This window comes from Toxorhynchites rutilus, chromosome 3 (assembly GCF_029784135.1).
Source record: "Toxorhynchites rutilus septentrionalis strain SRP chromosome 3, ASM2978413v1, whole genome shotgun sequence".
Taxonomy (NCBI): domain Eukaryota; kingdom Metazoa; phylum Arthropoda; class Insecta; order Diptera; family Culicidae; genus Toxorhynchites; species Toxorhynchites rutilus.
Genome location: NC_073746.1, coordinates 240,715,252 through 240,742,534, shown reverse-complemented (window position 1 = coordinate 240,742,534; position 27,283 = coordinate 240,715,252). Strand labels below are relative to the sequence as shown.

Below are 27,283 nucleotides of genomic sequence, written 5' to 3'. Positions count from 1 at the left end.
GTATTTCTGATCGAAATTTGACGCTTTATTTAACATACTTAAAATTATCCAATTATATATACAAATACAAATACAAATATGCGCCGTTTTGTTCGCAAACTTGTTGCCATTTAGAAGGCAACTTCATTATACCACCTAAACCAAAACCCCCCCCCCCCCCCACCTAATAAAACCCCCCTCCTTATTTGCAAAAAACTCAGAAAGCCAGTTTTCGCAAGCCTCTTTTGAGGCCAACTTAGTATCACCAAGAGGGTTTGCATGGACCGGAAGAGATGATAATCACATGGAGCCAGGTCCGGACTATACGGTGGGTGCAATAGTACATCCCATCCAAGCTCCTGGCGGGTCATCAAAGATGTGTGAGGCCGAGCGTTGTCATGGTGGAAAACAACACCATTCCTATTGATCATTTCTGGCCGCTTCTGGTCAATCGCTTGCTTCAAACGGTCAAGCTGCTCACAGTAGAGAACTGAGTTGAGGATCTGGCCATAGTTAAGCAGCTCATAGTGGATGATTCCCGTCCAATCCCACCAAACACACAGCAAAACCTTATTGGCCGTCAATCTGGGCTTGGCGATGGTTTGGGCCGACTCACCGAGCTTCGACCACGACTCTTTTCGCTTTAGGTTTCGTACGTGATCCACTTTCCTACAACAGTAACCATCTCCTTCAAAAATGGGTCGAGTTCGTTCCGTTTCAGCAGTGCATCGCAGGCGTTGATTCAGTCTAAAAGATTTTTTTGCGTCAACTCGTGTGGCATCCATACATCCAGCTTTTTTGGAATCCAATCTTCTGCAAATGGTTCCAAACGGTTTTATGGTCTATACCCAGTTCCTGGCCAATCGAGCGAGTGCTCACATGCCGGTTAACTTGGATGATTTCAACGATTTTATCGGTTTCCACGACGATTGGCCTACCAGTACGGTATCTTCGACAGTCACTACAGCAGAACGAAATATATATATATATATATATATATATATATATATATATATATATATATATATATATATATATATATATATATATATATATATATACAGATTGCTCCGTAGCCACATTGGTTACGCGTTCGCTTAGTAAGCGATCGATCGTGAGTTCAAAACTCAAGTTGTTGTTACAGAATAATTACGTACACGCAACCATCATCTGCGATGGAGATCGATCCACGGGCGAAATAAGATCGATTCATCCATACAACTGCTCTGCTCTGCAAAACACATCGGGCTGTTGTTCTATAAATAACTCAACAATGATCAATCAACTGTCTCCGCTGTCCGGTTTAACTGGATAATGGAAGAACAGAAGGAAAACTCTTACGCCTGAATGGCTACTGTGTAAATGTGTACCATATGCAATGGTATAGAAGGGAATATTCTAACGACGAAAAATGGCAACTGTGTGCTATTGCTATTTACAGATATGATAAATATGTGACATGTATACGATTAAAATTCGGCTATGTTACAGCTAAAATGCTAATGAGCCTAAAGTAAACAAACAAAAGGGATAAAAAAAATTGTCAGATCTCTAAAATCTAATCGCCTTACGGATCTGCACGAATGTATAGATAAATATATGCTTTCATTTCAACGCTATTTTAACAAATTAACTATTGAAAAGTTTGTAATTTCCACAATTGCAATAGATTGTTAGGAGTATCCAAATCGATTGGTACAAACATCTCTACAATTCTTCAACAATAAATGAGCAATAAGTGCTCAAAATTGGCCAACCTTCGTGACGGATCAATTTTTGGTTTCTCAATTTTTACACAAAAACGCAATTCTACGTCAAAATATTTCAACTTGAGTGAACACCGAAGAACTCTCGTGGTATTCCCGAAGATATAAAATTGGATTGGAGATGCGGTTTGTTCTACAGATTTATTTCGAATGTGTTCATTGTTCATATTACAGCGTTATACAGACTAGCCAGTGGCTATCGGCAGCACTGGTTTAGGATACATAAAAAAGGATCTAGACAAAGACAATTCAAATTTCTATACGGGGGTATTCGAAATTAATATTTTGACAATCACAATGCCCGCATTGTTTTACGGATAGAAGCTCTTGATGTTGGATGTTTGTTGTATATTGAATTTAGATTGATTAGTGGTCCTTTTTGTCTACTAAAAACAACATTAATTAAACAGAGATTATTCCGATTTGTAGACATGGTCTCCTTTTCAATACCCTCGCCAGGACCTTAATATGTCTTTGATTATTGATACTATGAAAAATATTAATAATAATTTTGTTGAGATAAATGTCTTGGTTCTAATATCAAAAGTTGAAGGGTTGTGTTCGAGACATTGCCGCATAGTTGTAGTAGGATTGCGTTACGATATTTGTTGCATGTTGATTTCCAATACCTTCGTGCAAAATAAGAGGCAGTCGCATTCGATCCCCTGTAAGGAATCGCCTTGAAATATACACAAATGTGTGGAAAACTAGAAGCTCTTATTTCAACCACATTTTTACATATGAACTTTTTTTATATACCAAGAGATCATTAAGAAATGTCCAAATCGATTAGAGCAAAAATCTCAAAAAATCATTAACAAATGACTAAGCAAGAATCGCTCAAAATTGGGCTTTTTTTTCGTGACACGACCGATTTTCAATTTGCTATCTGTATCTTCAATATGTCCCAGAAAAACGTAATACTGCGTCAGATATACCATGATAACTTTTGAATAAACCTAACAAGTTTAGCTACAAACTGCTTAAAAATACAGGTTAATACTTGAATGTTCGACAATCAATTGAACTTACATGAAAGAATTATTTTCTTTTTTTCTCAGCGACCATTTTTGCAATTTCCAAATTTTCATAGTTTCTAAAACTAGTATTCAACGCGTAGATCTCAACAGTTTTTGTGTTCAGGCTTAATTGTATGAACTTAAACAACTCTTAATATGCTTTCATAGAGTAAACAAAAATATGGAAAATTGATTATTATAGATTTCCTGCAAATTCTTTATAAATACAATTTGTAATTGTTACAATAATACGCAGATCATGGATACCATTTCGGCTATGGAAATGCAAACACATTCAAATAATACAGCATCTCAGCTGGAGAAATCAACTCTTCTAGATACACCCTGTAACAACAGACGGCATCACACGGACGGTACATCGCGTTGTTGCTGCTTTTGTTTGTCGCATATGTTTGGCGCTCGTAGGAGCAATACTTACTTACGGGTGTGCTTTTATTTTATGGTATATTAGCGCTCGCTATCAGACCGCTAGAACTCAGTGTCTACTAACGCTTGCTCACATGTGTACAAACGCTGGAGCTTACTGACCGCGCGCGATCAACTGTCAAAAAATCATTGCGAATCCTGGGTGTTGGAATAGGGTTTACTAAAAGTGCTTCTCTAGAATTTGGGACCTGCTTAGTGTCGGTGTGAATGGAACAGATTTACCATTGGATCGCAGCCTGAGTGAATAAAATAACCACCTAGAGTTATTAACTGTATCACTCCTTGAAATTTATCTTTATTGACACCTGCGCGCGGGAACGATAATTCCTCCGCTCGACCTTAGTGGGTAGAAAATATGCCTTGTACAACGTTGGTCTTTAATCAGTTGAACTGACAACGAGTGATAAGAGCATCGATAAGTGATCTTCGGGGTGTAATCGGTGTTAACTGCTCCCGAGAAGAAAGTGTGTGAGATTGTTGATAGTAATCACATGAAACGACATTTTTTCGTTCAGAAAATGAGCGACCAACATCGTGCAAGCGCAACCCATATGGTGCACGAAAATTCACCTGTTTCGATCACCACAAGTGACGATCTCCAAGGAACCATCAATGCAGGATTCGATGCTACAGATGACATCGGAGCATCACAGGAACAAGGTCCCCCTGACTATGGTATAGTAAATATTTATCAAAAAGTCAGCGGCGGATTGGTGAATTTCGGCGATCAGAAGACTGGTGTCAGGGAAAAAAGTTTGTGTCACAGTTGTGATGAGAAGAGTGAGAATGAAAGCGTTGCGTCGAAGGATGAGAACAGTGATATTATTTCAGAATATATCGGGCACTACGGGCTGTGGCAGTTTTTCTGGACCTTCCTGCTGTGTCTGTTCCAAATTCCGACCACGTTCCACATATTTTGTTTGGTCTTTCAGGTAAGTTTATTGAACTGAAAAATATAATATTGTCATTCTGCTGTCATAAAAAAATCATAAATCCAATATATTTTTAAATTTGTTATGCATCTGTTAACATTTGTTTGCTCAGATTACAATTACTATAAATCAAATTCATTTAATATATTTCGATATTTTTCATCAAAACTGTATTACATGATTACTCATCTAACTGTAATTTTCATTGAGAAAATATCATGTAATACAGTGAACTAGATTTGAATTCATGAATTTTAGATTCAATAATGATTCCTCGTTGAACTACTCCCTCATTGTTGGCTCTTCTGACGTCGGAATAAAAGGTTTTAAATTTGTCCTGGACTTATTGGGGTTTAGTCAAACATTTCTGACATTATTTTCTTTTTTATTTGAATATATTTATTTATGTAATACGATACACTATACAAAGGATATTGCTCGAAAGTATGTAAGAAATCAATTTAAATTGCACGAAGTTCGAAATTGACCTACTTGTACATTTGTACAGTATCTGGAGCAGTTTGTGTTTAGAACTATTCATGTTTGCCATTTTTGGAATTCGTTTTTTTAGAGAATCTGATAACAATGATAGCATGTTCAGACTGCAACGAAGGACTTTTTCCTCATTTTCTAATTAAATTGCAGGATATTTTCAGATGGAAATGAATTAATGAAAAAAATATTTGAGTTTGCCTTGCATGTGTTTATCAATTGACAACAAGCTAAATTGATTATAAAATGATGTCAGCTATTACCATAATGAGACATATTAAGTATTATGAAATTTTTCAGAAGATGTTTATCTATATTATCTTCTGGAGGCAGTGTTGAAAAAAATCATCTTCGCTAAGCTCAAATGCATAGATTTGCGGGCTATTACCTTGACTATTACCTGCTTCAACGAATTGAGGAAATTGACGCATCAAATCATTAAGGTTTGGTTGCTTAACGAAATTTTGAGGGTGTATCAAGGTCGCAGTTTTGATAGCCATGAAATGCTATTTCTATCATTTAGAACATGAAAATTTTTATATCATAATATAGGGTGGGCAACTTAATTCGTTGAAAGGAAAAATGGTTAGTGGGAATGGGTAAGAAGAATCAGGACTGTGGTGAGTGATGTGATTCTAAAAACGTGAACCTTCAACTATTCGGCGAAACGAGATTTCGCAAATAGTATCCATTTTGACCTGCGAAGGTCACTGATAAAACTCCTTTAAGAACTCTCGAACTATATATTTTTGTTCATCGCTCTTATTACATTTTTTTTCCAACAATTCTTGACCGAGGTTATTTTTGACAACCAGAGAAGGTCGCCGAGGACTTCTTTAATATTCCTCGTATAGACGATATGGTTCTGGTTCTCAATAGTTTCATGTTGTTTTTCGGACATGCGACTACAGAGATCGGTCATTCGCAGGAGGAGTTGCGGAAGAAGCGTTCATATTTTGAAGCCAATAACCAGCCAATTTTGGATGCCCTGTTCTAAACTGAAGTGAACACTCAATGTGTTCTGCATCCATTGAAACGAATGGTAGTCGGAGAGGAGAAGGTCTGGGCTATGATGCGGGTGAACCAGAATTTTCCTCCCACTATTTTCCAAATAGTTTTTAACATGAACAGTAACATTAGGCCGAGCGTTGTCATGATGGAATATTATCGACTCGTGCTCAGTTGCATAATCTGAACGTTTTTATGCAATTGCTTGCTTTAAACGGATCAACGGATCGGGACCCTTTTGGACTTTAACACCAAAATCACCTTTTTCAAATCGTCCAGACCGTTCCCTACAAAATCTATCCGAGTCACCTTATATGCACTTTTCTTCCAATGGAAACAGAAAATCTAAACTTCCCACAAGTGGTACTTATTTGCAACGAAACTCGACATTTTTAACGCAGTAAAAATTGAACGAATTGTACAAAACTCGATGACTTGCAAACAATATTGGGATGACAGATATCGAAACTTTGCGATTAAGCAAAAATCATCTGTCACCGTCGACTATTTATAGCACCCCAATTTTATTGAGTGAATGAAGCCATGAAGAAAACAAATAATCAAAAATTCTTGAATGTAACTGCTTTGGTCTCTACAACAAAATTAAAATTAAAAAAAATCAACTTTACAAAAAGAATACGAGTTTTGAAAATTTTATCATAAAATATGTCAAATTCCAGATCAACGTTCAATAATTACAACTGGCGCAGGTCTTTGTTCCACCCTTTTATTTCATTAATTACAATTCATTTAATCATTGTCCACTCATCATAAAAAATGTTTTCATCTATCTGAACTGAAGAGTATTTACTAATGCTACTTTGAAACAGTTTTAAGAAATTTTGCCTCCTATATTCCACATGAATCAACTAGACTTTGAAGAATAGTTTGCACCTCATTAGTCAAAAACATTATTATATGTTGAAGAATTCTAATAAAATAATCAAAATTAACAGAAATTTCAGTAACATTGTCTGAACAAGGCCAAGTTATGTTCGAAAGGACACTAACGATCTGTGGTGAAAAGTAACTGTAGTTTGAGACCCTGGTTTCCAAATTAAACGCGTAGTACAACAAGACGTTCTTCTTGTGAACGAAAATAGGAAGGTAATCAGTCAAAAATACTGAGAATCCTCTCGATATAAAATCTAAGAGAAAGGAATAGTACGTTACCATGCTCAAGCAATTTAGAATAATGTTCACCGACGAAGTCGTAAAAACACTTCAATTATTTTGCATTACAACCAATTGGCAGACAAACTCTTTCCCTGCGAACACTCTGAGCAAAGTTGGTATCAAAATTCCAATCAGGTCATTCGAAGGAAAAATATTGATAGTAATGCTAAAAAAATAAATATATATTTTTATACTCAAAATACGGCACAGATTGGTAAAAAGACGGGACAACCAAAAATGGTCGAAAAAAAGTATTGTCCCGTAAAAACGGTACGTTTGGTAAGCCTATGTTTTGCCAATGCGCTCATGCCAAATAAAGGTGTGTTTTGTAGAAAAAAATATTATGATGTTGAGGTGCATGCCTACTTTTGGACGGAAATTAGAAGAATGTTGTTTATTTCGTGTTTGAAGCTACAACTGCAACAGTTTTGGAATATTTTATGAGCACATTTTTATATGGGTGTGTGTAGATGTGGTGGACAAACATATCTGGATGAGATAAAAAAAATCAATTTCTTTTTGGTTTTTTTTTCAACATTTTGAAGACTAACACAATTTGTTGCTAATCAATTTAATAGCAAATTCAATGAACCCAATGAACCCTACATTTGGTTGGTTCTTAGAACGTTCATGAAAGATCCCTCCATCTAGAGATATTTCCTGTTTTCCTCAAAACAACAAATTAGCCTTGTACAAAATTTATTGGAGTTTTCAAAACTACATTTCGGTTTGCGGTGAGATCATTATTGATTGAATTATTCATCATCAAAGACGAAAGGGTAATTTTTCATTCAAACAGAAATATCTCTATATGGAAAGGTCCTACATGAACGTTCTAGGAATAAACAAAAAGTTTATTGATATGGGTAATTGGATTATTAAGTAGGCTAGCAAAAAATTGTGTTAGTCTACAAAAAGTTTGAAAAACAGAAAGAATTGGATTTTTTGTTTCTTCGCGTTATGTTTGTCCACTATATCTACACATACCCATATGAGAATGTGTTCATGAAATATTCCAAAACTCGAAAGTTGTGGCTTCAAAATTAGGTACATCTCATCTTCATGTGTTGATTTTTAACAAAGGTACAGAATTTCAAGAATCGCCTGAAAATTTCGACTTCGCACTCTGTTACTTTATATATTCTGGCGAGTATATATCAAGATTCAAGCAATACTTGTTTTTTTGTCTTTGTAGTATATATTTTTCCCTATTTTCAATACTGATTTCGATGATTACGATAAAAATTACTTTTGACTCGTTTGACCAATTTTCGACGAACAGAAAATAAGAGTTTTTCTTTTGGAATTATTCTTTTTTTCCTCAATAGTTAATGCAAAGTTTATCCAATTGGAATTCATTTCTGTAATTTTAATTTAAGCTTCGTATTCTCTTATTGTGAAAATGATAATAGATTTCGGGTGGAATAAACACATTTTATACATAAAACGCAGTTTTTTTTCTTACGTTTATCTCATCATCACAAGATAACTGCTGATCCTATTAGTGCTGTCTTTATTTCGTTGTGTTCGCCTCTACCATAACATGAACATACGTAGGGAAAATGGGAGGAAAGTGGTCGCCCTAAGGAACATGTTGCTATGTTAATGATGTTAAAAACCCACAAAACTTGGAGGAACTTAAAGAAGAAATAACTTGAATTTTTAACAGCATCGAAGTCGTAATGTTAGAGTTGTGCATGAAGAATTTTGTTCACCGTTCAAAACGCGTTATCGAAAAAGGGGTGGTCACCTGGAAAATGTCCTAAAATAAGCTTTATTTTCGTTTTTCAAAAAGTAGAAATCGGTTCACTTTTGTAGAAGTTATTAAAATTTGTTGCGTGAGCGTTTAATCTGAAAGACCCTGTGTATAAAACAAATATGTTATCGATCTCGAATGCACGAGGAAAAAAACAATTTCAGGAGAAAACTAAAAAAAAACAATTTTAAACAGGACGCCAGGTCTGCTAGTTATCTGTAAAACTCATTCAATTTAATTTTCGATCAATTCATAAAAAATCGATCAAGTGATTTAAAAATCTGCATAGAAATTATCTTCATAAAAATGGTGAAAAATTATGGGGGATTATGTCCAGAACACGACCGCATGACCTAGGCTTGCAGTCCAGTTAACGAACGCTCAGTTAAAGAGCAGTCTAGTTGAAGAACACCCAGTTCGCGAACGACTGTCGTATTGTCGGTCCTCGAGTATGGTAGCTTCTGCTTCCGAACGGCAACCTAAACTCATATACTATACTCATATACTAAAGATGGATATGATACAATATCATTGCATACGTGTAGCTTAGTGATGCATAAAATCGACACACACGATGAGTGCATAAACAAGGATAGTGCGGATCATCCGCTAAAGCGAGTTCTATGCCAATTATATAGAGCTTCCCGGAAAATGTGAGTGAGGGATAGACTCTTGCTCTTTTGTTTTGGTCATAGCTTTCCCTTTATCCGATCTACAGATAGATTGTTTAATATTTTCTGTATTGATAAAACACGCTGAAATATTTTGTCTCCGCATTTGCGCTTTATTTCTAGTCCTTTATTGCGTTATCCGCGATTTTTGTTATCCGAATTTACCTTGCCAGACTATTTCTCGGATAATCGGGGTTCTACTGTACTATCAATTGAACAGAATCTTTCACTTTAATCAACTAGCAAGATGGAATTATTTTATCTAAACTGTAAGAAGTTTACCAGAAGCAAACTTTTTTCAATGCATTCCTATCAATATACATAAGCCTATCATACAACAGGAGAGAACATTTTGACAGAACCTTAAACAGAAAATAATAAACAATATTTATATGTCATTCATTCGTCCAATTTTTACAAAAATTTTACAAAAAAAAAGTTTCCAAAAAACAACAAAATTAAGAACAGAGGAACTTAAGTGTATGTACATTAGCATAAAATTACGATCAGAACTGAACCTTTCGCGTCGTATCGAAAGCGAATTTAACGGATTGTCTCAATGTGAGTCAGGTTGGTAATGAACACATAAGAATCTTGGGCTCATTTAGTTAACTGCATCATTTTAGAAATTTTTGCAAAATGAAGAAAAATGTAGATGACAACTGCAAGAGTTTGCTACTTTCATACGACGATCTAAAGCATGCGGTTCCAATGTAATTTATGAAAAATTTGCTGTGACATTTTTAACCCTTTCGCTACGAGCGGCGTCTATAGGCGACATCCGCGCGACGTCCTGTGTGTACGAGCGTCGTCTAGTATAGACGACATCAGGGTGAAACTGCACCTCGATCACACCAGCGCAGTGCTCCGTACAGCGGTAGCACTTCGACGGAGCACACTGCCGTAGTGTAAGGGTTAAATAACCAAAAAATCTAACCCCGATCGCCTCACTATACTCGACAATAGCATTTCGTACCCTAAAGCGACAACAACATAAACCAATTTAGGCTATCGACGAGCAATTTTCCGCTTCACTTGGAGCGAAATCATAAAATTTGAATTAGGCAAATCAACCGCTCAATGCAAACGTTACAAAACGAACCGTTAGAAAGGTGCGCGCAAATGAATCAACCGTTCGGTTTTTGATAGACAAGCGTGACTTGGTGTGTGCGCCTATAATAAACTAAACAATCCTTGTTTATGCACCGGCTCCCGCCGTGACCATGTCCTTGGTTTCCACCATATGTGGGTAAATCCATCGTCGATTACTCGGTTCTGCTGTATGAGCCCAGTTCAATAAGAAATTAACTTGATCGAAGGTGAATAAACCCTTCGCCGATACAAGCAAAAAAAAATAAACAAGGCGCCCAATACTAGACTAGACGTCGAATAATGTTTTACTGAAACAATTATAAGAGTTGATGTGATAATTGATTGGATAATCAACGCCGTACGCGTGGGTCAAAGATAAGTAACAGCTCGCGTACCTCGTGCCACGGGATTTCAGAATGCGGCGATCTAATTTGTTGTTGTTTATTTATGTAGATACTTTTAGTCACCACATCACTTCCGTCGTTCCGAAAAAAACTCCACCGAAATACAATAGCGCCGCAGGCAAAACATTATTGTGATTGTAGTTTTCTCGGTTTCTCTAATTGCCATTAGTGAAAACAACACGGTTGAGCTAAGGTGTCAAGGTGCGAAGATTAAATTTCGCAATGGGATTGCTCTGGTGTGGTTCTGCAGAACAGAGACAGAGCCGCATGGTGTCACTGAAACTGAAACAATCGAAATAGCTTAATTGCATGCAAACACCAAGGTTACCAAATGCAGCAACAAGACCAACATCCTCGCTTTATGACGGCTGTCTATACTTTTAGCATTTTTTCGCAAATTGAATTAGATCCAATCGAGAAACCATGATATGATGTGATTGACGTTTTGTTGGAAGGTGCGAACATCAAGTCCACAGAAAGTAGCCATCAGAAGAATGCCGTAGATGCTTGGACAACGGAAGATATAATACGATTAATTAAGCTACAGCCTTCTTGCGCTCGGTAGTTCTGCACTCTACTCTTGTTTTTACGGTGGTCACTTTTCTATTTAAGCCGATAGTGTCAGTAACCTTCGAGTTTCAAGGCCTAATGAAAAATATGATCGGAAAGCGAAAAAAGGGCTGATAACGCTTATTGTCACGAAATCTGTATAACGTGATCACGTTGCTTCGAACTCAATAATAAATGAAATCTTCAGTAAAATGTATAAATCCGCCGTTGCGGGCCGATGCTAATAGCGACAAAGATGATATGCAATAAAACAAAAATACCTGTGCGGATATTCCATGCTGAACCGATATAGTGATTCTCAGATTTTCTTGAAATTGGCAGTTTTATTAACAAAATATGAGACCCGTATTTTTTTTAAATTTTCCATTAGGGTACCCATTTCCCTTTTAGGGTAGTTCGAAAATATTTTTTTTAGTTTTTTTATAAAAATGACTTTTTCAAAAATTCATTACTTTTAGCTAGTCTCCTTTGAAAAAATATTACATATTACAAAAGATTGGAATTTTGTTACCGTAATTATTAATTGTATTTTGAAAACAATTGATAATTTCACCAATGCGACATTTTATAATATTCATGCCGTTCTGAATCATATTTCGGACACTTTGATCGTCGTGATCGTCACGTAACAAAATTCTATTTTTATTCCTATTGAAAAAGAAGTGTCGATTCACCATAGAAACGTTTCGTGCCCCCTAAAACCTCCATATGCCTAATTTGGTTTCATTTGTTTGATTAATTCTCGAGTTATGCAGAAATTTGTGTTAGGTAGATATGGTAACTCCTTCTAAGAGAGGGGGGGGGGGGTGGAGTTGCTAATCACCGTAAAAACATTTATTGCACCTTCATTGCCAAATTTGGTTTCATATTCTTGATTAAGTCTCAAGTAATGCAGAAATTTGTGTTTCATTTGTATGGCAGCCCCCCCTTAGAGGTCTCAAACTATCATAAGAACCTTCCCCGATCCCAAAAACCCCTACATACCAATTTTCATGTCGATCGGTTCAGTAGTTTTCGATTCCATAAGAATCAGACAGACAGAAAGACAGACAGACATCACTCCATTTATATATTAGGCTGTCAAAAAAGTCCTGCGGTATTTCCGCGAAGTGTCGTTGTAAGCGCGTAGTTCTAGTTGTATTCATTGTATCGAGTCATACTATAGCTTGTAGGAAAGGTATTTTTGCGCGCTATAATATAGTCCTTGACAGTGTTTTGTTTGGTTAAGTCGTTCGTGAGTTATAGTGTCGCAAATATGGAACAAAATATGCTCGATGTATGGGTGCCACACACGTTGACGCAAAAAAACATCTTTGACCGTATCGACGCATGTGAATCGCTGCTGAATCGCAACAAAATCGACCCGTTTCTGAAGCGGATGGTGACTGGCGATGAAAAGTGGGTCACTTACGACAACGTGAAGCGCAAACGGTCGTGGTCGAAGCCCGCTGAAGCGGCTCAGACGGTGGCCAAGCCCTCATTAACGGCCAGGAAGATTCTGCTGTGTGTTTGGTGGGATTGTCAAGGAATAATCTATTATGAGCTGCTTCCCTATGGCCAAACGCTCAATTCGGACCTGTACTGCCAACAACTGGACTGCTTGAAGGTAGCACTCATGAAGAAGAGGCCATCTTTGATAAACAGAGGCCGCATTGTCTTCCATCAGGACAACGCCAGGCCACACACTTCTTTGGTGACGCGCCAGTAGCTCCGGGAGCTCGGATGGGAGGTTCTTTTGCATCCGCCGTATAGTCCGGACCTTGCACCAAGTGACTACCACCTGTTTTTGTCCATGGCGAACGAGCTAGATAGTCAGAAGTTAGCCACAAAAGAGGCCTGTGAAAATTGGCTATCCGAGTTTTTTGCCAATAAGGAAGCGAGCTTCTATAACAGGGGTATTATGAAGTTGGCATCTCGTTGGGAACAAGTCATCGAACAAAACGGCGGCGCATATTTGACTTAAAACAGATGATTGTAACTAATTTTATGAACAAACGACTTTTTGACAGCCAGTATATATATATATATATATATATATATATATATATATATATATATATATATATATATATATATATATATATATATATATATATATATATATATATATATATATATATATATATAGCTGTTTCGATGATGTTGTCTGGCATCAGTGTCGCAAAAAATAGCAATGCTTACACCAATACAAACAAAACCATTGCGGAAAATTGAAAAATGAAAATTGACCTTTCAGAGCACTAGCTCGAGTTTTCCGACGTTTTTCACTATACAGACGGCAACGGCAGATTAAAATTTAATATCTTGTGAGTAATCGTTTAGAGTTTGGTTGATATTATTTGATGGGAAGTATGCGAAAACGATAATTTTCTTCAAACTGTTCTAAAAATTATTGATTTTCTGGCGAGGGGTGAGGGGGGGAAATGAAAGAAATAAGCGCCATTGTGGCAGCCATTTGTGGCTTCATTCCACCTTCACCTTTATCAATCTAAAGCCAGGCGCATCGCCGACGAGTTAGAAGCCTTGAGTGAGCCCAATGAATTATTGAAATACTTCAAACCACATTTGGTCGAATAGATGTAAATAGATTATAGATACAGATTTATAGACTACAGATTTTGTAAAAGCACAATCACGGTATTGTCGAATATACGAATAACGAATTGCTATTTTTCATTCTACAATCTGTCGACTCAATTCCAATCGAGTTGTGCAAATGTGACAGTATTGCCACGCAATTCGACATTGACAACAGTTCCGTGTTCCATTTCTGAGAAGCAAAAATGGTAATGGATATTCGGTTGGAAAAAAATCGCTTTTTAACCCTTTCACGTACAACATCGAGTCTCACTCGATGTGAAATGATTATGCCAAAACGTACAACATCGAGTCTCTCTCGTAGTGTGCTTGTTATAACAAGGTGCTAAGACGCTAGAGTAGTGAAATTACGCGATGCATGACCCATCGAAGCGTTTGCATTTGGTCCGATCTTTCGAAAATTAAATCGTACGCTAAGGGGTTAAACCAGAAAAAGCACCTAAATTTTCTCGCACCAAATGCAAGGAAATTTATAGAAAAAAAAGTAAAGTTAGGATCAAAGCTGTTTTCTATGTAAACAACATCAAGTGATAATTTTCATTCTAATTTCACCTCCTCAAAATTGCTTTCGGGTCTGCCAATCTGATGGAGAATAAATTGCACCAAGAATACGGATGGATCAGATTTGACGTTTTTTTGCGACAAGGCGAGGTTGCCACATTTGCATAGATTGACTGAATTTGAGTCGAACGGATTTAAGAATGTAAAAATCGATTTTGATCGAATCGTGAAATTTGAGAACAATCGGATCCCGAAATGTGAATGATTGTTCGATAATGTTACCACAAGCATGGTTTATGGCCCACAACGACGAAATAATGCGGTTCCGAACTTACAATACATTGGTTATGTTTTTTAACACCCAACATATTCATTAGAAATAATTTATATAGCAGAACAACGTTTGTCAGGTCAGCTAGTGAAGCAATATATTTTTACTACAGTGTATATGTTTCCTGGCATTACGTGGATACCATCAGCATCGTCTAATCAATAATTTCTATACCAATCAATGATACTAAAGCTAAAATTATGCCTAAAAATTGGACTTATTAGCCTAATACACATTTCAATTCAGATTTTTTGGGAAAAAGCTAAGATAAAAAGATTTTGTCAGACCAAAAACACAGATCTTGAATTTGTCTGCTATGTCTGCTAATTGGCTTCTAATCAAAAGCTTATTCCCTCTGTTATTGCAGGATGCTAGGTCACATTGGTTATGCTTAAGCAGTTTAATACAGTGGTCCAATGTACATTGCAGTTCATTCAGGAAGGCACTGTTCTTTGTTCATTTTCTCATGGGCTTGATTTTAAAAGGGTGAACAAGCTGCCTGAATTCGAGATTATTCAGCTTCAAGGAATAATCAAGCTAGTAATCATAAAAATAATGATGTTAGGAATAAAGTGAAATGTTTAGGTATTTTGGTTATTGTTTAAAGTATATTCATCCGATGTCACTACTTTCATATATGGAATTTCCGTAAGAACATTTGATTCCGACCTGTGCAGATATCTATTTTTCATGTTGAACGAACGACTTTGAGTTTGTGTAAAGATCAGCCTTACGTAACATAAGGAGGAGGGGGGTTTGTCTTGCATTACTTTTTGTTACATAGGGGGGAAAGAAAAATAAGCTCTGTGAATAACCTTGATTTATTTTATTCATAAATTTATCTTTATTATTTTATTTTTTTAAAGCAATATAACCCTTACGGTATTTTAAACCATGAATCTACAACATGAAGAAACATCAATCAATGTCAAGCATTTGGGGGAAAATAGGGGAAGGGGTTAAAGCTTGCAAATATCACAAAAGCGGTTGTTGATAATTATTTCAAATTAATTTTGAGAAACAAGTGGTAGAAGTTCTATTACAAGTCTACAAGCCACCAATTTTTGTAGACAATTTTCAAGACATTCAAAGGTTGCAGTACACTTTTATACAGGTCAAGTCGTTGTTATTTTCGCATGTTTGATCATTTTATTGCATTAGTACTTGTACAGAAATATAAACTGAGCTTTAAACCACAAGAAACCGTTATACAAACAGATTGTTCAAAATTTGAATTCAATCTGTTCGAAATTTGATTTTTTAAATAAATAAAGGGTGTGTCACATCAAATTGCATCACGGAAAAAACGCTGTAGAAATTCGCCCAGTAGACCAATCCTTTTGAAAATTTTAGACAGTAAAATAAAAACTATTAAACAACTTTTGGCATTTTCTTTTTATTCATACTTCGAGCCCAAGCCCGTATGCTCGCACCTTCCTCTTTACCCCGTCCATAAGGTTCTGTACAACGTTAGGTTGTAGTTTTTTTTTGAACAGAAATCCATTTTCTCTTGAAGTTTGCCTCCGATTTGACAACTTTTGGGTTCTTCCGGAGGGCCTGCTTCATAATCGCCCAATATTTCTCTATTGGGCGAAGCTCCGGCGCGTTGGGCGGGTTCATTTCCTTTGGCACGAAGGTGACCCCGTTGGCTTCGTACCACTCCAACACGCCCTTTGAATAGTGGCACGAAGCGAGATCCGGCCAGAAGATGGTCGGGCCCTCGTGCTGCTTCAATAGTGGTAGTTAGCGCTTCTGTAGGCACTCCTTAAGGTAAACCTGCCCGTTTACCGTGCCGGTCATCACGAAGGGGGCGCTCCGCTTTCCGCAAGAGCAGATCGCTTGCCACACCATGTACTTTTTGGCAAACTTGGATAGTTTCTGCTTGCGAATCTCCTCCGGAACGCTGAATTTGTCCTCTGCGGAGAAGAACAACAGGCCCGGCAGCTGACGAAAGTCCGCTTTGACGTAGGTTTCGTCGTCCATTACCAGGCAATGCGGCTTCGTCAGCATTTCGGTGTACAGCTTCCGGGCTCGCGTCTTCCCCACCATGTTTTGCCTTTCGTCGCGGTTAGGAGCCTTCTGAACCTTGTATGTACGCAGGCCCTCCCGCTGCTTGGTCCGCTGGACGAATGAACTTGACAAATTCAGCTTATTGGCGACATCCCGGACCGAACTTCTCGGATCACGTCTAAACTGCTTAACTACGCGCTTGTGATCTTTTTCACTGACGGAGCATCCATTTTTGCCGTTCTTCACCTTCCGGTCGATGGACTCTGCTGACCGTGGATTGGACGATTCCCAGCATCTTACCGATGTCCCGATGTGACAACTCCGGATTCACGAAATGAGTGCACAGGATTAATTCACGACGCTCTTTATCGTTCGACGACATTTTTCCAAATTTACGAAAAATTAACAGTGAAGCATGGCCAACGTGATCTATACACTCTTATCTGATTATAAGCGAAAGCTGAAGATATAATTCCTAAAAATTAAATTTCTACAGCGTTTTTTCCGTGATGCTATTTGATGTGACACACTCTTTAGTGTCCGAAGTTTGATTCTTATTCGCTTCAATTGAGAAACACTTTTATTCGATATTTCTCTTTATGAAAGCTTAAAAGCATATTGAACTAATTTATTAAAAATATCTACCAAATAATACTTGTGCATGAAGTTTAAATCTTTTCCCAGCATCAAATGTCTTGAGTGTCCGAAATAGGATTCAGAACGGATGCTTAACTTTGGACAAAATTTTCACCGCAACAGTCGTGTTCTTATTTAGTGAAAAACTTAGGCTCCGACAGCTGGAGTGCTCTTTGACATATGTCACTAGTACCGAGTTTACGTTCACTTCTTGGCAGATCCTCTAGGGAACACTCACACATTTGATTGTATGTTACACCCTTCTCGGTGTACCAAATCCTGTTCAAAACTTTTTATTATTTTCCTGTTCGATTAGCGGCACCTTGAGAACAACTTTGCAAACGTAAACAAGTGACATGCTGTTATGTTTTTGATAAGTGAACAAAACATGCTGTGTGTAAATAATATGAAAATATGCACCCGTTTGTGAGTAATAACGTATTGAATGTTTGAGATTACTTTCCGATACATTCCTTAATATTATCCAAGTATCAAAGGGCAGCTGTTGAGGCTATACTCTCACGCTTCCCAGTTTTTTTTTTGTTGTTACATTTTGATAGTTTTTTATTTTATTGAATTCCAGCCGTTGATTATAGTTTCCGTTTCTTAATAAAACAGTGCGAATTTAATGCGGTGGTTTCAAGTCGTGAGTTGTGCTCTTTAGGTCGGAGAAAATCCCCATCTGCCGGATCAAATTTGCTCAACGCACAACGTTTCGGATCCCAGCTCACACTGTAGTTAGTTGGATGAAGAGCAGAAATATCGCTTCCACGTTGAGATAATCATCCCGGTGGCCGTTGAACAGACTTCCGAATAGCTGTTATTGGATTGATTGAAAATTAGATTGTTGAAAACTCGGATACTGTAACCAACTCAAGCAGTAGGGTAAGTGGGAGCAATTTAGACCCCCTAGGCAGATTGCCTAATATTTCCAAACCAATACGGTCTAAATAAAAAATGTCACCTTGAACTCTGAGCGTGTAGCTGTTTTCTCTCAATCAATAATGTTTAATCATTTTATCAAACTTCAAACTACCAAATATATCATAAAATAAAAGAGATGAATTTTGGACATTAAAAATTTTATGCGGGTGATTTGGACCGTCTGTGGGGTGATTTGGTCCTGTGTGTTTTTTAATGAAAAAAAACATGCTTATATTTATGTAAAGTATTTTAGGATAATATTACAATCAGTGACAGTGTTCTGGAATCGATTTCGGTGTCTTTGCAATATTCCAGATCAGAAAAATTCCATTGAGACCGTTTCGAATTCTGCATGGATCTTTTCACTGTTATTCGAACATTTTCAAACACTTTCGATGCTTGGCAAAAATACCGTCCTTGATGGCCTGCGTTGCTCTTTCAAGCTTCTTCTTCTTCCAACGTTTTCAGTTCATCCTTTTTTTGTAATTCAGCGGCATCTGAAATCAATTAGACCAAAGAAAAGCTTCAAGCCTGTATAACCAATTCACCCCACTCAACATGCTAAAAATAAAATGCAATTATTTTCATTTATTGTTATCAAACTAACAGTTTCGCTGCATCAAATTGTTTCTCTTTTGTAGGCGAACAGACCTTTACTGCACATTATACGAAAAGTTTGTCTAATCAGCTGAAAAAACCTCGGAAAACTCACATTTTTTGACAATCAAAGTACTTGCTGTGTTCATGCTACCGTTTCCCTCCACCTGTTAAATTTTACCAAAGTTTTTTTTTAAATTAATCTGCAGTCACGAATTACTGGTCATTGTTTGGACGTTCGACAGCACAATAGACTTATTCACAAGCATTGCTACATCGCTTATATTGCTAGAAATATGCATGCAATGGTTCGAACAATCCACAATTTCGGATAATCTATTATTTAAGGTATAGCACCTCCTGGAGAAAAACGTCTCTACATTATTACCACTTGCGTAGTTTCAGCTCAATTATATGCGTTCCAGTCAAAACCGAAACTTCCATCACAATTTGATGCTAATGACTAGGCCGTGGGAGCTACAATACTGCCAAAAACGGGTGATTTAAAAAAATCGAATCATCACAAAATTATGATTTTACTGTTATCTCCCTCCATATGAGGTACGTTGCAGTGAAATAATTGATGTAACCATGTCAAGGTCAATGTTTAAAGACTATCTGGATAGAATGGAATATAGTTAAAGAGCCTGATCGGGTAAGGGAGTGAAAAGTGTCCTCAAACCAAATCACCAGCTGTATGGCAAATATTGTATAGAATATTATATAAGAAATTTTTGCGGTTTTTTTGAACATCTATAGATCACACAGGATCTATAGTAAAAAACGTATTTTTTGGTTTTTTCCACCCCATCCTCAAAAGCTTCGAGATAAAAATTTGAAAAAAAAATACTGAATGTGCATCTTACTACGGTGTATCAAGAAAAATTATCAAAAAATGTCATTAAAAATTGAAGTACTAAAAAATATTGAAATTTTTATTTTTTTTTATTTGGAGATTCAGTACTACTCTAATTCATATTTAAATGTGTTCCTACGGCGATATGTGTGATTTTTCTCAGATTTCTTTCAGTGTTGCACGGCACAATTTTTTTTCATATTTCCAAAGGGCCTGGTTGGGTTATGGATTAAAAAGTACCCCCAAAACAAATCACCAGCTGTATGGAAAATATTGTATAGGGTACTAAATATGATTTTGACAGTAGTACCATATATTTGAGTCCATATGGTACAACATAGAATCTATGGTGAAAAATGCACCTTTTCGTTTTTTTTTCACACTATTCTCAATAACTTTGAGACAAAATATGAAAAAAAGTACATCTTACTAAGGTGTATCGATCAATATGTTCAAACAATTTCTTCTTTCAAAAATCAAATACTAAAAAAATTAAATTAATTTTTATTTCAATTTTAAATTAAATTTTAATTTTTTTTATTTTGAGATTCAGTACTACTCTAGTTTATATTCGAATTTCTTCCTACGTCTGTTTTAGGTATATATGATTTTTTTCAGAATTTTTGGAGTGTTTTTCGCTGTACAAAAAAAAAAATATATATATATATATTTTCAGGCATTTCGACTTTAAATAAAAAAAATATTACTTTGAGATCCACTTTTGTATTTAAATTTCCACCGTGTAATTATTTTTTATTATTATTAGATTTTTTGACGAAAAAATTTTTGAAGATATTTATCGATAAACCTTAGTAAGATGTACTTTCAGTATTTTTTCTTATTTTAAAAAAAACACGAAAAGGTGCATTTTTCACTATAGATCCTATGATGTACCATATAAAGACTCAAATATATGGTACTACTGTCGAAATGTTTTATTTAGTACCCAATACAATATTTTCCATACATCTGATGATTTGGTTTGGGGACACTTTTTATTCCCTTACACAGCCAGACCCTTTGGAAATATAAAAAAAATAATTTTTGTACCGCGCAACACTGGAAGAAAACTGAAGAAAATCACACATATCTAGAAAAGCCGTAGGAACACATTTAAATATGAATTAGAGTAGTACTGAATCTCTAAACCCAAATTTTTTTTTATAATTTCATTATTTTTTTAGTACTTCAATTTTTGATAAAAAAAATTGAAAGTGAGATGCACATTCAGTATGTTTTTCAAATTTTTATCTCGAAGCTTTTGAGGATGGCGTGAAAGAAATGAAAAAGTACGTTTTTCACCGTAGACCCTATGTTAAACCACATAGGGGTTCAAAAAATCGCAAACATTTCTTATTTGATTTCCTATACAATATTTGCCATACAGCTGGTGATTTGGGTTGGGGCACTTTTTACTCCCTTATTCGGCCAGGCCCTTTGACGGTAAAAAATTATAATTAACTCTTTGCGGTCGCTTGTCTGCTCTCAGCCACCACAGCAAGAAACCATGCTAATCTGATATTTTGCTCAACCATGTATCAGTATATGCTTTTCCTAAACGAAGCTTGATGTCTAGTGAACTTGTTCACGGATCAATATGGTGATCCTATGAGTAATAGATAACGGTACTCAGTATCAAACAAAGTAGTCACCCACACAATACAACGCACAGTGCGTTGAATGCATAGGAATGTGGAACAAAAATCATAACAGCAGAATTTAGCCATCGTAACACTTTGGTGTGATGGAAAAGATTGTTCATAAGTATCAGAACTACTGTTTGCATAAGTGTCTCAAGAGAAGAAATCTTTTTTCATCTAAAGCAAAAAGTTCTGATAATATCGGACCACAGAAATCAGTGTTTGAGTAACTACTGGTTTCAATTATGTTGAAGTAGTTGTTTTTAAAGAGCAAAATAATTGTTTGCACAAGTGTATTATGTAATCTGAATAATCTCATGTAAAAAACCTTTGTTTGTTAAAAGAGAAAAGTGCTGATCTTTTCGGATACACATTGCTGGCATTAATTACATATTTATTACATCAATGGCAAAAGAGTCTCATATTCAACGGATAATAAAACTAAAATTATGTATTGATTATACTTCACATGATTTACTCTTGGAGAGGGTTTCGGAAGATTTCACATGAAGACGAATTATAAAATATAAGTTTTATATAAAAACACCACATCAAAACATATTGTTAGGTTAACACATATAAATACAAAATAGAAACAATGTTTATTTTTCATAATCTTGTATTCATCACTGCTTTTTCAAGGAAAAATAATTTCGACCAGTACGACACCCATGCCCAAAATTAATACAACCGCAAAGGGTTAATATTAGTATTTGGGCAGCATATGTAGTCTACGCAGGTTTGACGAAATAAATAAATAAATGATCAGATCATGTATCTTGTCAAATTCGTTTTTTTAAATCATTGAATTAATTATAAAGTTAGCTTTCATTAGATTGGAGCAAATAGTATTAAGTAGTATTAAGGATGTATTGGTCTACATATATTGACGACAAAAAAATGAAATGAAATACCCGTAGATTAGTTTTAGACAGATGGGAATCATAACAAATCTTGAAATTATGTGTAGTGTGTTGATGTGCGCCTTGACGGTCTCCGAAATACCTCCAATCTCCAAACACAACCATTGGATGTCAGTGCCATATGATAAGACTTTATCATGGAGATGTGCTCAATGCACGCGATTCAATTAACGGGGACTGAACGATTTGTATTTTCACTGGCTCCGTATCGTAAATACATTAAGCTTTCGATGAAACTTTTTTACGAAATGATCGATAGAGATTGACCTATCATTTTTTATCAGCGTTTTTGATTTTTGTTAAACGTTAAACGTGTTAAACGTAGATGACTTTGTATGCACACAGAAAAAGCGCGGAGAGACATTTGGACACTGGAATCAGAAATTTCTCTTAAATGATTCCATGTTCAGCATTTATGCAGTCCGGTTCATTACTCACGGAAGAATCCGGAGAATTTGGTAGTAGGGGAAATCAGGGTAAAACCGACACCCCCTGATTTTTCCAGTTAGAAGGATTTTTTTGCAAATTTTCCGATGTTCCCTGTACAAACATGCCATTTCTTACGTTTCGAGTCACCATACAGCTGCGGAAGTTGCTTTGCTGTTAAGAAAAACAACAAAACAGAATCGGTCAGCAAACAGGAGTTAGTCCGTGTAAAATTTCGCTAGTGGAATTTATGTGCTTATGTCGGACAATTTTGCAAATCTCGCTACTTCTGTGAGCCTAAGTCATCTTAGAGCATTGTTCAATATATTTTGTGAGACGGCAGGTGGTTTTGTTGCTTATCGATGCTCTAAAACTTTGTTTTGCAATTTCGAGTCTGTTCGGGGTAACACCGTCACCTTCAGTCAGGGTAAAACTGTCACCAGGGTTTGTGTTCCACTGACTGGAAAAATGCGTCCTTACTTTTTGTAGATGCCGCATGTTATATATGGAAGACAAAACGACAGACCTGGACTGATAAACAGCCAAAACCAACGAAGAATCGGGCATGCATTCAAAAAAGCCTGGCAGAGCTTCAACGCTCATCGTCACATCTCCCGTGGATGCTCACCCAAGCTGGGACATAAACATAGGTGCTGGCTGAGATTTCGGAATTCGAACATTCGTTCCCTCAAACCTAAGACTACATCATCGGCGAAGGTTGTGGGGTTCAATTGCAGTTGAATTCTGTATGGAAGTAATTGCTCTACATATAACCATGCCTTAGTTGACATGTATAAAAATACTCTCCTACTTCAACGCCAGTCACAATCTGGTTCAATTCTGTTACACTATACTTACCACCTCGCTTCGGATAACATTGCAAAGTTCAAGTCCGCCAGCTCCATTGTAGTCAATCTATCCTATGACCTAAATCGGCTCGACTTTTGCTTACCGGCACCGGCTGTTGTGCATGCGTAGGAACCTGCATATGCGCCCTTCTCTGCTTCCTTTCATATTAACTCTAGAAGGAAACTCAACAAGTACCCGATTGAAATGAAATCATATTCCTACAGATCAATATGCAAATCGATAAGGGCTAATGAAATAGTGTTCATGACCGTCGCTTCAGTTTCATGTCGGTCGTGGGGGCCCGTGACAGTAGGTGCATACGTAACATGCAGTTTGCTGGAACCGCGAAACCGGGACTGTTGTAGACCATTGTTTTTTCTCTGATTGAAAATTGATCCATACGTTGCAGGGTGCCGCCGAGTCACGAGAGTATGTGCATAGGGTTAGTAGTTTATCTATTTTTTTTTTTGAGTGAGCAATAAAATCAGGAAGGAGTGTGCACTACTTGTTGGATTTGTCCAGTATTGGCTTGAAGTAAAGGTGCAACCAGAGGTATTTGATTTATGTGTTGGTCATTCAATAAACTTCACTACAATGTTTTTAACAACACCATAATAGTAATAGGTTGTAGTACAAGTGATAATTAAACGGTGTGACGGGGAAAATACACCTGATGAATTATGAATGATGAATGAAGTGTAGGCTGTAGGTGTGATCGGAAAAAGTCTAGATCATTCAAAAATAGATCTTTGGCGATTACTGCATCAAGTTTCCTCTAATCTTACATTGACAAAAATGGGTTGCTACATTTTTTTGTAAGTCAATTTTGAGTTTATTTACAAACGTTGAAAAATAATTACCTAATAATTGTTCGAATGTGATCGGTAATCTGGGCCTGCTAATCTGGTAGAAATTAAATTGCCTCCTTTAATCATCATATCACCACCAGGCGTCAAAACTGTACATAAGGAATCACGGATCTTGATATGTCAACTGTTGAACGATTTTCCAGAGCATGTTATACAATTTTTCGCAGTACTACATTGATTCAATTTAATTGTTCATGGGACTCACAAACTGCATGAGTCTGATATGCAAATATGATTTCGTATAAATAGTTTTAACGATAGTGTATATCAGAAAACCGATGCGAATTGAGACTTAATTTGTAGTGATAAAAAAATAGAGTTTTCCGTTTCTTATACGATTTTAGATTTACACAATGTACCCTTTCATTATATATGATTTTAATTCGATCTCACTTTATATGCTACTTGGATAACTTGCCAAATTATGCGATTTAATGTTTGCAGCGAAATTAAGAAAGAAAGAAATTGGGCGTCAAAAAACAAATTGTAGAGTGGTTAAAGAGCTTCAATTTGATTGATAACAACAATCAAGTTTAATATGAATTTTGGGATAAAATTAATAATTACACATTAAAACTTACAAAATTTTTAATTTTTCACTTCCAGTATGTTATTTAAATATACTAATTTAGATGTTTCACTACTATATCCTGTACTAAATTTTCTCATCTTTCAAATGAAATCAACAGAATTGGCTTACGTAGCATACTTTTTAGTGTAGAACCAGTTTGTTTGAGGCAACAGAGTCCGAAACAAAAAAAAAGTTTCATAACTCTTTAATTGTTGAAATTCGAATATATGCGTAGAAGGATTTTTCCCATCAAATATGATCATCTATCACCTCCTGAGAGATTCTGGAATAAAATATTTTTTTCATGTGAGAAAGGTGTTTTCTCACTTTGAGGGGAAGAATCAAAAATTAAATTCTTCTTCTATTTTCAATAAATGAAAAATATATGCATAAAAAACGAATAAAAAAATATTTTTTTTGACTCGATTATACACAGGATTCGATTATATACAGTGAAAAGAAATCAGAGACTGTATATAATCGAGTCCACACTGTATTAAGAGCCGCTCACGAGTTATCTCGTGTTTCGTTTCTCATTTGTTGCGGACCGCTCACGAGTTTTATTGGGTTTCGCGTTCTGATGGAACACGAAATAAACCGTGTTTTCTACAGCTGATGGTTAAATCCTTGGTTTGCCAAGAATCTAACAAGGCCTACCGATGGCTCGCCTTCGTTGTTTCAGCCAAGGCAATTTTAGCTTCAGCTTCAAGTAACATTTTCTACGTATCCCTTTGTTCTTTTTTAGACATCTTCAAAATTTTACGATATGGATTAGATATCGTAAAATTAAATAAAAAAAATAAAAAATAATGGATTAGATTTCGATATGGATATGAAATGAATGAAAAACCCTCAGATTATCTAGAGTGCAAAAGAATATTTTTTTTTTTTTGAATGCAACGTCTTGGAGGCACGAAACAAAAAATTGTTTAGCATCAAAATCTACTGTTATATACTAGTAACAATACAGTTAGGAGTTCGGCTTCTTCAAACTTATGTAACTGAGCCTGTAAAAATAAACGATTAAAAAAAATCTACTGCGAAATACTCTTCTAAGTATGCCAATGATTATTCCGATCAATATTAAATGACCAAAGAAAGAGTAAACACCATACGAGTATAATCCAGCAGCCTTTTCTTGGTCAAACTTCTATGACAGTCCTCATTCATTATTCTCAATCAATGAACTTCAAGATGGTTCCAGTTTACTCATTTCCATTGATTGTATTCTGATGAGTTAAACGTATAAAAATAAGGTTTTTTTGAGTTTTAGTTAAAATTCCATAATTTTTCACATGCACTTGTCCTACTTCAGAGCTATTTAATCTATCGTTCAAAACATAAGAGGTATCTGATTTAATAAAATAAAAATAGAATTGGCTAATAAAATTTGTTCGAGAAATAAACCGAATATGTAAGTAAATAATAGCATTGTTATTATTATTATTTAACATATATGTATTCAGTATATGACGTTTTTTTCATTAATTTTAAAAATGTTCAAATATATACCAAATATCTTCGAAAGCAGAATCGCTAATTCCGCGTTTAAGTAATCAACATATATGTGTATTGTAATTTTCGTAAATTTTTCTTCATTCACCAGAGAATTAAAACATGTCCAAATACAACCATGCTTCTTACCTGGTTCAAATTTTCGGAGATTTTTTTTTTGATTTTACAAATTCGTAAAATGATCTAATATTAATCTACGAGGGTCGTTCAGAAAATAAGTTTCAGTGCCTCAGAAATCGCGGAAAAATAAAGTTAGGACAAAAAACAAGGTGATTCTCGTAATCTACGTTTTATTTTCTATTTTTCTACATAATCGCCGTAACGTTCGAGGAATTTTTCATAGCATGGCACGAGTTTTTCTATTCCGAGTGCGAAGTGCGTAGCGCCCAACCGCCGAACGCCTGTCTGTCTGATTCTGGACTCGGAAACTACTGAACCGATCGAAATGTAAATTCGTATGTAGGGGCCATACAAATGAAAGACAAATTTCTGCATAACTCGAAAACTAATCAAGCAAATGGAGCCAAATTTGGCATGCAAAGGTTTTAGGGGACACGAAACGTTTCTATTGTGAATAGATACTCCTCCCCCCTCTTTGATGGTGGGAATGCCATACAAATGAAGCATACATTTCTGCATAGTTCAAGAACTAATCAAGCAAACGGAACCAAATTTCGCATGCGTTTTAGAGGACAAGAAACATTTCTAAGATGGTTCAACACTCC

General features: G+C 36.0%; 1 protein-coding gene across 1 annotated transcript in view; it reads left to right on the top strand.

The window, feature by feature from the left end:
• The first annotated feature begins 3,239 nt into the window (after positions 1-3,239).
• The window catches only part of LOC129779894 (organic cation transporter protein), a 66,371-nt gene continuing 42,327 nt past the window's right edge, over positions 3,240-27,283 (top strand). The window contains exon 1 of the mRNA XM_055787651.1: positions 3,240-4,143. Coding sequence (XP_055643626.1) covers positions 3,703-4,143 — 441 coding nt within the window. The 5' untranslated portion in view covers positions 3,240-3,702. The remainder of the gene's footprint in view (positions 4,144-27,283) is intronic.